General features: G+C 43.9%; 1 protein-coding gene across 2 annotated transcripts in view; it reads left to right on the forward strand.

Moving 5' to 3' along the window:
• hivep1 (HIVEP zinc finger 1) overlaps nucleotides 1-15,402 on the forward strand; it is a 49,513-nt gene that overhangs the window by 31,009 nt on the left and 3,102 nt on the right. For both annotated transcript variants that reach the window (XM_084031770.1, XM_084031771.1), the window contains exons 3-7: nucleotides 4,769-4,822; nucleotides 7,696-13,499; nucleotides 13,582-13,715; nucleotides 13,826-14,001; nucleotides 15,207-15,308. In XM_084031770.1, the coding sequence (XP_083887896.1) occupies nucleotides 4,769-4,822; nucleotides 7,696-13,499; nucleotides 13,582-13,715; nucleotides 13,826-14,001; nucleotides 15,207-15,308 (6,270 nt within the window). The remainder of the gene's footprint in view (nucleotides 1-4,768; nucleotides 4,823-7,695; nucleotides 13,500-13,581; nucleotides 13,716-13,825; nucleotides 14,002-15,206; nucleotides 15,309-15,402) is intronic.

Raw genomic sequence — 15,402 nt, forward strand, 5'->3', positions numbered from 1 at the left:
TGTGAAGATTCTGTGACGCTGATTCACAGTCAAAGGAAAGGAAAAACGCTGCTTTTACGTAAAACCGTAATTATACAAAAGAACACCTTCTTTAGCACTTATTGCTAAGTTGATTGAGCTCAACAGGACATATTCAGATTGTTTTTTTGTTTTTTTGGTTCAAACCCCCCAAACATATGATCTGCTGTCATATAGGACGTTTGAGACGTTAGAACCAGCAGACGGATACATTTTGATTATTTTTGCCAATAAATTGATAAGAAGTGAAGTTTTCTGTTCCTGTTCTGCCTGTGGAGGATTAATCAATAATAGAAAATAACTAAAATACGCCACAAATACTCTCTTCATACTACTTGTTTTGTCTGAGCAACAGTTATTCAACTAATTATGATATAAAACAAACTTGAAAAATGACTTAAATAATAAATCCTGTAATTAACTATTGTTTTCGTTATTGATTAATCTGTTTGGCTATTAAATGTCAAGGTGAAATCCACCCTCAAGGTCGTTTTTACCAACAGATATTCGGCTCACTCCCGTCAGACAAAGAAAAGCAGAAAGCTGAATCCAGAGTTCGTCTGCTATTGTTGCTTGAACTTAAACAATTGATCATCTCCGCTCAACAGTTTCCCCGGCTGTCCTTGTTAGTGATCTTTGCGAGAAGGCATCAGCCGCTGCGAGGGTGCGTTTGATGTGTTCGTGTTTGCATGCAGCCGGGACGTGTACAGCAGGCTGGTGAAGGTGCTCCAGTTACATAATCTCCATCTCCCTCCCGCACAGTGACGGGGAAGAAGGGGGCAGCTGCCGACTCCCATCTCGTCTTCTTCAGCCTGCCGAGGCATCTCCTCCTCCTCCTCCCTCCTCCTCCTCCTCTCCCTCTTCCTCTCCAAACACTGCATTTGTTTGGTTTGCCGTCCAGCTGGTCGAGCACCCAGTCATCCACCTGCTATCGCTGTATGTGCTGTTGCTCCTAAAATATTACATATGGTGAGATGAAGTCATTTGCCACAGCGTTCGCATCATGATCACTCGTGGCAGAACGTCTAGGGACGGCTGATTTTTTAACCGTATATTAAAAAAAACCACTCAATAAGTTGATCATGGTGAATTTCCATTTTCAAGTGACTTAGAAAAAGCTGTCTAGCTCCTGATACAAAATACATTCTTATTTATTTATTCATCCTTTATTTATTCAGGGAGATTTTATGATTTAGATTCCAGTATGTTTTGGCGGCATTTTAAAAGTTATTGGGATAAAAATGTGAATTATTTTTGCCAGGATAATCGTGACATGAAATTCTAATATCACCACATGCATCTGCCCACACACACACACACACACACTGTAGACCACTGGTATTATTCTGGCTCCATGCTGGTATTACTGGTGTAGTGTCACATCACAGATGCTGTTTTTTTTTTCGCAGACAATTCCGATTCCGCCAAAATGTATATCGTTGACGCGCACGAGGAAAGCTGTGAACGCTGCGAACGCTGTGCATATGGACTCTGTGAAAAGCTGCCGTTGGCATGTTGTGGCCCAGCAGGGCAGGCTGTCGAGCAAAATATGAATGTGTTGCCGGCTGGGAGTGACGGGGGGAGGGGGGCGGCTGTGTGGAGCCGGGCGGTTATTTGTTGTCCAACAGGCAGATGGGGGCTATCGGGGGGGATCCGGACCCGGGGAGGTGCAGTTGTGCTGCTTCATGTGGGCTGAAGTCGCCACTTTGCTGTAATGTAATATTATCCTTCATTAGACAGGCAGGGGTCCAGTTTCACACTGAAGTTTGGTTTATTAGCTCCATTTGGCGCTCCGGCTCATCAGCATGCGTCTTCACTAATAATTGTCTGTTAGGCGCCTTAATGGAGTTGCCCCCCCACCTCCCGCTGAGTGACCCCCCCTCTGGCCACTGATGGGCTGTGACTTCACATCAGGTGGGCGCTGGGATTCAAAAGCGTGCACGTGTCCTCTCCAGTGACGTCACTTCAGTCCGCGGGGCGCAAATAATCACATTTCCCAGGCGTCCTCGACGGCGCAGAGAGAGGAGTGGGCTGGAAGATGCAGGGAGTAAGGGGGGGTTGCATTAAGGATTCGTGGTTGTCATGACAGCAACCAGCGAGGAGACCGACTTCCTCGCCCACAAACTCCTGCTTAATTGACACGTACCCACCCACCCCGGCCCCTCGCATATCTTTAGGTGACACGTTGGACGGATCGGAGATCACATGTCGACCACCTCGAGACTCATCTGCATTTCAGATTTTATCACCCACGCGGCCCGCGATCGTCGTCAGGCAGAGTTAGCAGCAAAGTCAGGCAGTGGATAACGGAGGGAAATCCCACAAAACAGGATGTTGGATGGAGATGAATCGCTTCTTTGGTTTAAGTAATATAATATCACAACCACATGTTTGAGTGTTTTGACTCACATTCAAGTCAAATTCTTCACATGCTTTTTTGCTTACTTGAACACCCTCATGCAAGTGCTTCAACTTGCTCTATTATTCTAATTATTTTGCGTCATTTACTGGTTGGAAGCAGAAAGAATAACAGCATGACTAACACCGTGTCTGCACTATGTAGAGTGCAGATTCTGAAGGGATTTTTTTTTATCTGTTTGAGATCAAACTTGTAAACCGTTTGGTTATAAGCGGGTCCTTTTTATTGCGTGTTTTCCCTCCGATTCTGTGGTCATGTTTTCATCAACGTACTCTGGTTTTCATCCCCAGCAACATGTGTGTGCTCATTGCTTTCCAGTTAACACAGATTTCAGATTGCAGGATGACGGTCTCAAAGCTTCGTGGTGAAATATGCAATTTAATGTCGGCCCCAGACCACCTCAGCAACACCAGCAGCCATAATGAGGGAAATAGGAACGACCCTGTAATCATTCCCTGCTGTCTTCATAACTCCGGCATGGTCCATGGAATATATATATATTTGTCGTTGCCTCGTCCCGTTCCACTGATTTGGGGGTTTCCTGTTCTTTTCCATGCTCCACAGCTTCCCATTATGGGTGTCATTCAACATGAGGGGGTCCTCTTTGTGGCTTGTTATGTAAGAAATGCAATCGATCTTTAACAGCTTACACTCCGGTCTCCTACCATGCATGACCACTAATACGATTTTTGTTGGGCAGCAATCACTTACGCCTCGGTTTTGCTAGTGCGGTCTAATGCAAGACATGTGCATCAAGCTGTGCAAACAATGAAGCGCATGCTGGCAAAAAATCTACCTTCTAGACCGCTAAAATAAGCATTTATGATCTGAAGTTGGTTTTGCATTCACTTTGAAGGAAGCTGCAGTGGTAACCACGAGGGAGGCAACGGGATCCTCTCGGCGTCGCTGCCAGGAAAACCCGACCTACCTGCTTCCTTTCGTTGGACGGCGCTCACACGGCCACTTATATGCAAATATCGCAGACACACAAACGCATACCTTCCTGTCAAAGACGTAAACAAACACTCTGCCCTCTCCTCAGGAGCCTCGGTTGCTGTGTTTCTGCTGGCAGGGTGCCTTTGTTTTGCTCCACGGCAGCGCAGGGAGGGGTGGGGACGCATTATGTAATCTATGGCGTGTGCCCGGGATACAGAGAGATGGAGAAGGGTGTGACTATAGCAACCCACACACACACACACCATATGATGACATAATCTTCTGACCTCTTCTGTGGGCCGCTCGTGTCCGCCCCCTCCTCCGAGTATTCCCGGCATCGAGCTGCAATGTTTTTGGGAACCACAGAAGAACATCCTTCTTCACGCGCCGTTAACGTTTGTGCAGTCGAGGGCAACGTTGTTGCCATTGGTCGTCGAGGATTCAGCCAATGTCGCAGAAGCTGCAGGGTTTGTTTTCCCTCCAACAAGTAGAAGGCTCATTGATTTAGTAAAAAAAAAAAAAAGAAGGCAGGTTGGTTTAAACGAATGTGTTTATGCCTCTGCACATCCACAAGATGCTCTGTTTCCTCAACAAACTCATGACTGCAGTTAACGGTAAACAAAACTGTCTTGCGGTGAGCACAGCCCAGAATATGTTTCACATAATAGAAAGTCGAGAGAAAAACAGCTTCTGATGGTGCACCAGATTTAATCAGAAAAACTGTTTGCACTCAAATATTATATTCATATCTCTTGTGTTTGTTTTATTCACAATCCTGCCTGTTGTTTTAAACTAATGTGCATGTAGACACTCCCACAGCCTTCGGTCGTTGCCCCGCGGCAGCCTCTCTTCCACCGTGTGCAACCCATTCACGCCACGTTGCTCCAGCATATATAATTAATATTGTTTACAGTAACGCACAGTTAATACCTCGCCACCTCCGTACAGGAAGGGCTTGTTCACCTGCCGGGTTGTGGGTGATGACTGTGACGTGTCGGGGTCGGGCCGTGGGTCAGCGCTCGCTCTGTGATAATGAGAGGGAACCCACCGCGTTGACTTGTTTGCAAACTGAACCCGTGTTTCATACACACTCGCGCTGTTGTTTTTGCTGGATGTGCTCGCCTGGTTGTGTTATTGTGTGTGTGCACACAGGGCTTGCCCCCCCCCTACTCCTCCTCCTTCATAATTGCAGTAGTTTCCATAATGGAATAGTGCTCTCTCTCTCTCTCTTTCTCTCTCTCTCTCTCAGCTATGGAAGAATATCTGTTTTCCATTTTGAAAGACCTTCATCGTGCTGCAGCCGTGTGGGAAGCGTCCCCAGTATCCATTAGTTACTTTCTGCACTGGCTTCGCTGTGAATCTGTGCTGAAAATGGTTTCTGTCCTTGTCTTACAGATAAAATCGAAGAGGCACAGAAAGAGCTTAAAGACCCCAAAGGCTCACAGAAAGGTAAGAGACGTTTTATCAAGACTTTGAACAAAACATTTCATTCATTTACTTTTTTTAAAGAAGAAATGGGGGGAAATGTTTTCTCTTTCATTTGAGTGGAAGTTTGTTTTGTATGTTTTTCTTGTTCACCGCCTGCTTAAAAGGAACAAAATGCCCGAATTGTGTTTTTCACTAAAAGCCCAAAATAAATGCAATTATCTCGTCTTAAATTGAAAATGTTTTTTTATATGGTGTGTATTTTCCTTAATAAATTGTAAGATAAGATAAAATAATCCTTTATTAGTCCCACGGCAGAGAGATGATTGCAGCAGCAGAGAGGATAGCTCACCAACTAAAGGCAAAACAGAACGGATATAATAAATAAGCCAATAACAGTAAAGATAATATATAAGTTAACAGTAAAAAAACTAAATATACACATTATTACACTCATAAAATAGGGAATAGATGTAGTCTAAACGATCTATTTATTATGTCATTTGAAGGATGATATATTGACGTTATAAGTGGAATATATAATAATATTTGATAACTAGTTGCTCTGTAGTTTCGAGATCCTTCCAGCAGCCATCACACTTATTTTGTCTCCTTAAATAAAAGTTATTATTCGGCTTCTACATTTCTGGGTGATATTTGATTTTTTTTTAGGTTTGTGGTGGCACAATTATTTACTTCTCTGAATGTGCTCTTGTTTTTTTGCAGTGATCCGTCATAATTCTGGTTTTAAAGTCACATTCTGCAGGAAATTAAATGGTCACACTGCAGTTAAACATTTTGCCTCAGCAATTATGTTTTCTAAATTTGATAATTTCAATAATTCATCTTTGCACCACATTGCAACAGGACTACAGCTATGCCATCACAACACACGAGGAGCATTTTCTTCTTTTAAGTGGGTTGTTACGTAACTACATTCAAGTAGAAAAGCCAGTTTGTTTGAGCCAAAGCAGCTTGGTGGTCTCCGTTTAAGCTGAGCTTAACTCATCACTGCAACATTGCCCCTTTTTAAAAGTCGCCCAGCTTATTTGTGGGACGTGCAAGCTTTGATTAAATCACCCACCGTAAGTGAGATTGGGTGGAGACGCTAAATAGAAAGAGAACAAATAAGAATATCTCAATCCCCCTCTCAAGGTACAGAAGGTCCTGATGTCCGTGCCTGTCAGTCGAATGTTAATCCCTCTGACGAGTGCCTTTAAAAAGACGTTAATTCTGTCAGAAGCTCTTTCACATTCAGTCAGTGTCTTTATCGTATGTTAAAAATCACAGGCTTCATGTGGGCGAGGACGGGAAAATTATATCAGAACAGACAGAATTTCCTGATTGGATGATTTGATTTTTATCCAACAATGAGCCTAAACATTTTTTTTTCTAATGACAGAAAGGGACACATATTTTAATAAGTATTTTTCTTTATAATGGAAAAGTTGCGGTCTCTTTTGCAGACACGTCTGGATGTGGGTAGAAAGAAGTAATCCTTGTCCCATATCTTCTAGCAGCAGTTGATACAAATGTGTTTCTGTGTAAGGCGAGTTATTGAAAAATCACAGCATTTGCTCTGTGAGCGTGTTAGTTTGGTTGTGTGCTGCTTTAACACGGTTGCATGTTTGTGTGGAGAACGGATTAACTCATGTAAAGACAAGGCGTTCCTCAATCTAATTATACGAGAGACCTTGAAGGAACCCTGACCTCATCTTGGGAAATACCTACGCACGCCAGGAAACTGTGACAGGCCACTGCTAATCTTATGCAACATGTCCTTAAAAACACATGCCTGAATTACCACTCGACAAATTATGGGACTGCATGGTAAGGCTGCGCCCTTTTAAAAACAATAGTGCTTTTTTATTGGAATGCAGTTTTGAAAGCCCTTGCATTTTCTGACCTGCCACACCTCCATACGTCGACAGCGTTATGTAATAAAGCGTGGGCCTCTGTGGTATTAGTCACAAAGCAAACAAATACTAGTAAGGGTGATATGTCAAAATTATAAAATATATACTCATCCAATTTACACAAAATAAGTTATTGATGAAAACGATGAAAATACATTATACATACAGTAAAATACAGTTAAGGTTTTAGTGAAAGCCTGGCTCTATAACAGCAATTCAAACAAGAATGTTAATTTTGATTCAGACAGAAAGTTGAGCAGTGTAAAACTATAATCAACAGAGTTTGTACAGTTAATATGGAGAAGAATTCATATTAAAAAAGTCAAGTTTTCACTATAGTGAGGATTAAGATAAAGTATCTAGTCAGTTAGCACTGCATATTAATTAAAAAATACTATTGTAATTGAAATAATACTTGATGGTCTAAGAAAGAAATATGTCTGCAGAAAAAAAAGTTAAATAGCAAATCTTTTAATTAGATCTGACAAATTGTTGAGGTGATACTTATGAATGATATCAGATCAAATCAGATACTGTTTACTCATTGTTTTGGAGGTAAAGTGTCCCCATTGTTTCCTTCCAAGTGCCAAACTGTATTGATGCAAATTAGAAATAAAAATGAAATATTACTCATGATTTAATAATACATTATTAAGTTATATATTTGACTAGGGAAGAAAATAGTGTGATATCTTTGGATATTGATGGGCACTATTTTTAAACTCAATGACTAAATGTCTAAAAATGTTGAGCCCTAAATTTAGTATAATATTGTACAATTATCTGTATTAGTTTTTAATGAAGTGTTATTAGTTCCATAAGCAAATAAGGATATTTCAACAATTGAGCCCATGAAATAGAGTTTATATTCTCAGAGGGGACTCAGAGTTCACTCTGCCCGTGTGGTGGAGAGTTGGGAAGAGTTTGGAGAAAGATTGTGTTGTTGTACCAACTGTGCTTTTCTGCTTCTGTCTCCCACAGGGATCTCTGAGAGCAGTCGCAGAAATGCAGATAACATAAAAGGCCTGAAGAGGAAAAAGGTTGTCGCAGAGAATCGACTCGAGAAACTTCCAAAATCTCCGGTCAAGAAGCCCCTGCAGTTGAAAACGTCGGACACCGGGCTCCCCGGATTATCGTCCAAGGAAACAACACCTTCTTCTTGCTGCTCCGCGTCCAACAGTCCTTCCCACAATCCTTCAGCATCACCCAGTGGGAAAAGAGACCCACAGTATGCCCAACCAGTTGCAGCATCCCCTCACAAGGGGTCACCTTCCACCGACGCTGAAAGGCTGAAGCAGGAGGAAACGTCTTCTAGGCCGCCATCACTGGAGCCCACCGATGCTGAGGAGGGCTCATTGACTGCAGTGTCTCAGCCCAAAGACGGCAAGAACAGAGACCCCAGCTTTGAAGGAGATCCTTATCAAAGCAGTGCTCCACTTGATGTTCTACTTAAGGCCATGGAGCCTGACTTTAGTACGCTGGCTGAGAGGAAAAACTCCTTGCAGGTCACAGCCATCGGAACACCAGTTTCCACCATTAATGCTCGAGCTAGTGGTGAATTAACAACAATACCAGCTGTCAATGTTGGTCTCCAGAACCAACCTTCCCATATGCAGTATTATATTGACAAGCAAGGCAACGTTATTGGCATTGCAGCACCACTACAGGGAAATGTGCAGACATGTACACAGGGTACCCCTATGCAGTCCTCTCCACTTGCTACACCACATTTTATGCCTGTTGCTTCAAATGCAGAAAAACCTAGCATGCACATGAGCTTTAATACTGGACCATCAACTATAACCCATGCACCTGTTGCCTCAGGCTCCAATGCTTTGCCGCAAAGCCAACCACCAGTTGTGCAGACATGCCATTCCCTCTCGGCAAGTGTTCCCAGCACCATTCAGGTCCCAGTAACACCTGGCAGCAACCAAGTTCAGATGACCACTGTAATGAATTTTGGCACCGATCAGGTTTCCAAGGACCAAAAGCCTAAGAAGCCAGGAAAGTACGTTTGTGAATACTGCAATCGGGCATGTGCAAAACCCAGCGTGCTGCTCAAACACATCAGGTCTCACACAGGAGAACGACCATACCCCTGTGTTACTTGTGGCTTCTCGTTCAAAACCAAGAGCAACTTGTACAAGCATAAGAAATCACATGCTCATGCTATTAAACTGGGTCTCATTGCACGCTCTGAATCTGGAGGTGGCTCACTGTCTCAAGAGTCGGACAAAGCCCTGGGAACACATTCAGAGGCGGAGGAGAGTGGGGACAGTGACGAGGATGGTAGCACTGCAGACCTGGACCCTGACTCATCACAGAGCAGCGTGGCAGCTTTGTCTGAAAATAGTTTTCAGAGTGTAGGTACAACTCAAGCAAGTCACAGGGAAGCGGACTCATCAGCTGTGATCGAGTCAGTTAAACCAGCCCCAGGTCAGAGGGCACATGAACCCAAAGTGACAGCTGCACTTCCAAAAGTTGTTGTATACCCAGTTAATGTCTCCCCTCTGAGGGCAGATAGCCCGAGAGTTACCGGTGCAGCACCGGAGCAAGCGGCTGCACAACGGCAACGAGAGTTTCAGACTGCTAATATGAGATCAAGCATCACAGTCCTTTCGTCTCTTAAAGAGGTGGATGGTACAAATCCCTCACTAGATACTGTGAGTGAAGATGAAGACCAGCAGTGCAAATCTCCACTGTTGGGTGGACATGCTCAGCTTCAGAGACAACAAGCAACAGACTTTTCTCAACAGCAGCAGGCCAAGTGTCTACTCAGCCCTCGAAGTTTGGGAAGTACAGATTCCGGCTACTTCTCGCGATCTGAAAGTGCTGACCAGGCCATGAGTCCACCCAGCCCCTTTGTTAAGATAACCCCACCAGTGGACATTGACATCACCAAGAATATTCTTTCCAATATCTCTCCTGTGGTTTCAACAGTAATGCATGTAGCTGCTGAGCAAAAGACACGAGCCATGGAAGGACAGATGCGTCCACCATTAGAAGCCAAAGCACTCTCTCTGGAAGAACGGATTTCAAAGTTGATATCTGACAATGAGGCGGTAGTTGACAACAAGCAGCTGGACAGTGTAAAGCCAAGGAGGACATCCCTCTCAAGGAGAGGGAGCATAGACTCTCCTAAATCATACATATTTAAAGACTCTTTTCAGTTTGATCTTAAACCAATGGGAAGAAGGTCAAGTTCAAGCTCCGACATCCCCAAGTCCCCATTCACTCCTACAGATAAATCAAAGCCAGTATTTCTTCTCTCGGTACCTTCTCAATACCCACCAATGGATTGTTTGCCAATAACAAGAAGTAACTCTATGCCTACTACACCAGGACACTCTGCTCTCCCCCTTAATGTTGCCCCACTACCCCACCCTCTGCGAATTTGTCAGTCATTTGATGAAAAAATGAGTTCCTTTAACGATGATGTATTTTCATCGGCGCCATCAACCCCAAATCCAGCAATACATTCTCGTACTTTAGTCAGACAAGCAGCAGTGGAAGACTTTTCCACAAGTGAGGGGCATGGCCTCCCCACTGTTCGCTCCATGGATGAGGGCTATCATGGTCCAAACAGTTCCACAGAGCTGATTCAAAGAAGCAGATCGTTTGAGCACAGTCAGGATAGGAACAGAAAGCCTCAGCAGAACAAAGGCACAATGTATGAGTGCGAAACATGTCGTAATCGGTACAGAAAGTTAGAAAATTTTGAAACTCACAAGAAATTCTATTGCTCTGAGCTTCATGGTCCAAAAAACAAGCCAATCACAGTCAAAGAAACGGATCAAGATGTTTTTCACATTAACACAATGCAGCCTGTAGTCCCTAGATCAACTAATTGCTCAGGAATACTTGATCAACAGACATCAATTAGGAAGAGAAGGAAAATGAAAAGTGTCGGAGATGAGGATGATCAATCTCCTACTGACACCATTCCACCTTGTTCAGTTAGTTTTGAGCTACCAACAGCTCAGGCAAGTCGCACTTTTTCACAGCATGCTGTCATAGTAGACACACAGCCCAAAAATAATCAGTCAAAGCTACCTCAGATTCAGCTCGTAGCAAGAGGTATTAATAGTTCAGATTCCCGATTGTCACCAATACGAGAGACGCAGATCAGCACCTCTACTAAAGGCGAATTGCAAAGGCAAGGCAGTGGTACTTCTGTCATTAGACACACCAACTCTCTCAGCAGGCCCAACTCATTTGAGACTGAATCTATTGACAGGGCCTCTCCTGTTGATATTTCAGAGAAAGATCCTCTTAAAAAACTCAAAAGTGATGCAATAACAAATGTCTCAGCTGACAGCTACCATGAAGAAATGCCCAAACCCAAGAATGCTGACTATGTAAAACAAAGGCTGGAACAATGCACAGATGGTTCACTAGAAGCAGTTAGTGAAAGCTCTACTCCTGTCCATCAGTCTCGTCTGGTTCGTCAAAATAACATCCAAGTTCCGGAGATTCTGGTCACAGAGGAGCCCGACAGAGAACATGAAACCCAGACTAATGAGCCATCAGATAAGCCTGCCGAACAATTCAGCTGGCCTCAGAGAAGTGAGAGTTTGTCAAAGTTACCAGCAGAGAAACTTCCGCCAAAAAAGAAAAGAATTCGTCTCGCTCAAATGGACCACTCCTCGGGTGATTCCAGTTATGAGTCCAGCCTCTCGCGAAGCCTCAGCAGGGACAGCAGTCTTTCTCGTTGTTCCAGCATCTCAGCCTCTTTTGAAAGAGATGAGCCGTCTAGGTCAGAGAGTCCGTCTAGAGGGGACTATATCAGCAAAGTTCCAGAGCCTCAAGGTTTGCCAACAGCCTTCAACACCCTCGGTGTCCCTGGAATGATGAGGCGTGCCGCATCTGAACAAATCACTTGTACTCAACCCTCTGTGGAGATTTCATGTGAATACCGTAGCAAGTCCTTTGACTGTGGCAATGTATCTCCCAGCAGATCTCTATCACCTGCTGGCCAGCCAAAAACTGGACAAATCTCCCAAGTTTCCCAGGTGCCACTCATTGAAAGGAGGCGGGGGCCATTAGTTCGCCAAATGTCTTTAAAGATAGGTCCAGAGAGTCAGCAACCTGTTCGGAAAGCTGTCATACCTCTCGATAAACCTCCCGTTACGAATGTTAGCTCTTTAACTCAGAATAGATCCCAGCAGATTCACATTGCCAATAGGCGCACCATGGCCCAGCCTTTTATCCTGCATACTAGAGAAGCACCTTTGCAAAAGAATGAGCAGATGGTGCAAAGCATTCATTTGGGTAGCCCAACTCAACAGCCTCAAGTCCATGGCCTTCCACACCCTTGGCATCAAACATCAAGGGTTGAAATATGCCAAAAGATTAAGCAGCCGCTGAACCAGATCATAATTTGTCGCGAGAATGTCCAAAACAAACCAGCCGACACTGAAGAAAAGAAAGAGAGAAGTTTTGTGCCCAAATACCAACTGCAGTGTCCCGCTCTGAGAGCAAGCCAAACATTTTCATTCTCCAGCACACAGGGAACTCCGATAGCCTTGCCAGTTTTAACAATACCAATTGCCAATCCTATTGTGAGCATTTCAAAATCGTCAGATATACCCCAAAATGTGTATGTTGGTCAACCCAATCAACAGGCCTCTGAGATTAAGAAACAGACTGTTGTTTTCTCAGGTGAACAGCAAAGGGATCCATTTGATCAGATACAAGCCGGTGCTATACCATTGCCACAGATCCTAATAACTCACGAGCAGATACACCCAGCTCCCTCTGTGTCCAGTAAAAATAACCTCTCATCCTCTCACAGCTTAGAGAGTGATACACACGGTGTACCAACTACTAAGAAGGATAGGACTCAAACAGTTAGCACTCATAACCATGCGGGCGAACAAGTACCTTCTCTTGGGTCTTTACATTGCACACAGAAACTGGCATCTGTGACTCTATGTCCACAGCAGGAACAAACTACCTCAAGTAAACGAATGCTGTCACCTGCCAACAGCTTGGACATCTACATGGAGAAGCACCAAAAACGGGCAAAGGATGAGCACGGTGTGGCCTGTATAACTGATGGGAGATCAGTCAATTATCTTAATTCGAAGATGTCGGAGGTTACCCGTCAGCGGAAGTTAACACTTGTTAGGCAGGTTTGCACAACGGAACCGGTGGACAGTCCCATTGAAACCGAGGCCCCACCTCTGCCGCAGGTTAAAGCAGATGGGGAGAAGGACTCTCAGGCTACTGATGATGTTAAACCCATGTCACCTGACAGTGCTGGGCTGAGTAAAGACACGAGCACTGTTGTTCATGAAGAGGCAGGCCCTGCCCTAAATAATACACATGGTAGCCAGGGCACCTCCATGCCAGCTAACAACACACTGAAAATCCAAGAGAAAGCTGAGGAACAGAGATGGACTCCTGCCAAATCTCCTATTCGGCCCTCTGGTTTTAATGGTGGTCAGGTGAAACTGACCACGTCTGTGTCCATGGTTAACACCAAAGACAGTCATCGCCTGTCTTTCCCCAGCTTGAAGACTGCCACCACTTTCACATGGTGTTTCTTGATGAAGAGGAAGCCTCTTCATGTGCCACAGACTGACCTGAAGACTTCAGCATATGCTCTCTGGACCGTCAGCCCCAACAACAATAACCCTCTAGGGTTGCCCACCAAGGTGGTCATGTCGCTGTTCGACTCCAAGCAGAGCTCCAAGAAAATACACTACACCTCGGCCATAAGTACGAGCGGGAAATCTGACATCTTGTCTTACTCAGGCAAGCTGAAAGACGTCATGCCCAGGGTAAGAGTGTGATTTAGTTTCTCTGATACTGCTGCCTTGTTTCTGAGATGAAATCACTAAATACATCAATCCCTTTCTGCAGTTGCCGATAATCCAGAAGTCTATATCAGTTGAAAGCAGAAGTAAAGTGCAACCAGAAACTCAAGGCAACAACGAGTCGGACAAGGACGTGGCATCGAAAACAGAACCACGACGGGTCAAAATATTCGATGGCGGGTATGATTCAAAACAATTAATTCATATTTATTTTTCGATGAAAAGTTTTGTTTGCTTGCTTGTATCTGTTCGTCTTCTGTGTCCCTCATGGTTATTTTGCAACCCCACAGATACAAATCCAACGAAGAGTACATTTACGTACGTGGGCGTGGACGCGGTAAATACATCTGTGAGGAATGTGGGATCCGCTGCAAGAAGCCAAGCATGCTCCGCAAACACATCCGCACCCACTCTGACGTCCGGCCGTACCACTGTGTCCACTGCAACTTCTCCTTCAAGACAAAAGGTTAGAGCTCAGCAGTTGATCGTTGTTCAAGGCTACAAACCTAAAGCCACCTCTCCTTTACTTGTGCTCATATGTGATGATATGATTAGCAAAGTTTCACAATAATCAATTCACCCTTTGCTAAGCCCTTCCTTAGAACGGCCACTCTCCAATCCTCCTTTAGCAACCATAACTAGCTACGGGAGGCCTGTCAAGCTTTCAGAACAAGGGTAATTGTTGTAGCAAACTTGTGCAGTATTTACTTGGACTTTCCTATTGTTCCTTTATCACATCCAGTGCGTTGAGCAAGCCCACGGTGTGCAAGCAATATCCAGGCATGCTTTAAACAAATGGCATAGCGGGCTAATTTAGTTTTGCAGGCAATGTGCTAACACACAGTTATATTGGATAATGAAAGCTATAGGTGGTCACAACTACACGTTGGCTTAAAATAAAAGGATATATTGAGTTACCCTGCTGTGAAAGAACATTGTTGTTCCTGCATTTGTTTGTACTTAACCAGCTGAGCTTTTCCCTTGATTTTCATTTCCACTTCACTCATAATAATAACAACAATTCCACAAATAATATAGTGAATGTAGCTCTCAAATGCATATTTAATCCTTTCTGTCTACTACTCTCTGATATTTCAGAACTATCATTCCAGAAATGTACTATTATTTCCCTTGGAATATCTCTCACTGATATTGTTGAAAATGTCATTTTGACATGCCGTGTGTGGAAGCTTGACAGGCCATTCTGGGAAATAATTTAGAATTAATTATCAGGTAAATTTATTTATCAAAATGTAATGTTTTGCCATTGAATTGTGATCTTTTATAAACTGCACTGTATGCGGTTCTAAATTACTGGATACATACTGTATGCACCATGTTTACCTCAATGAGAATAATTTGTGACACTGATGTTACATCTGAACATACAATTCGACTTCTTCCTTTTACAAAAATTAAAGCTGCGGTTTCAGCATTTCTTCAGCCAAGACAGTATGATTCATCACTCTTGATCGAACTCGCCTACCCACGCCACGCTGCAGAACAGTACTCGGTGTCAGAGCAACCCACGTTCATTTAAAAATGTCTTTATCAGTTACTCATCCTTTATATACAGCCCGCCCAAAGACCACATTCTCTTACGTAAACTCCCTCTGCGCTATTGTTCGAACTCTGCCCACCTGTAAGACCTCGCTGCCTCTCTTCTTGCAGGAAATCTGACCAAGCACATGAAATCCAAGGCCCACAGTAAGAAGTGCTTGGAGATGGGGGTTCCTGCGGGTCTCATTGACGATCAGGATGCAGAGGACTCAGGTACAGTGCTTCGCTATGCAGCCATGCAGATGTATTGTTGTGTGCTCAAAAGCTTATTATACAAAATTCTAGCAATTCTATTCAAATTTGGGTT

The sequence above is a fragment of the Eutrigla gurnardus genome (assembly GCF_963514095.1).
Source record: "Eutrigla gurnardus genome assembly, chromosome: 17".
NCBI classification, from domain to species: domain Eukaryota; kingdom Metazoa; phylum Chordata; class Actinopteri; order Perciformes; family Triglidae; genus Eutrigla; species Eutrigla gurnardus.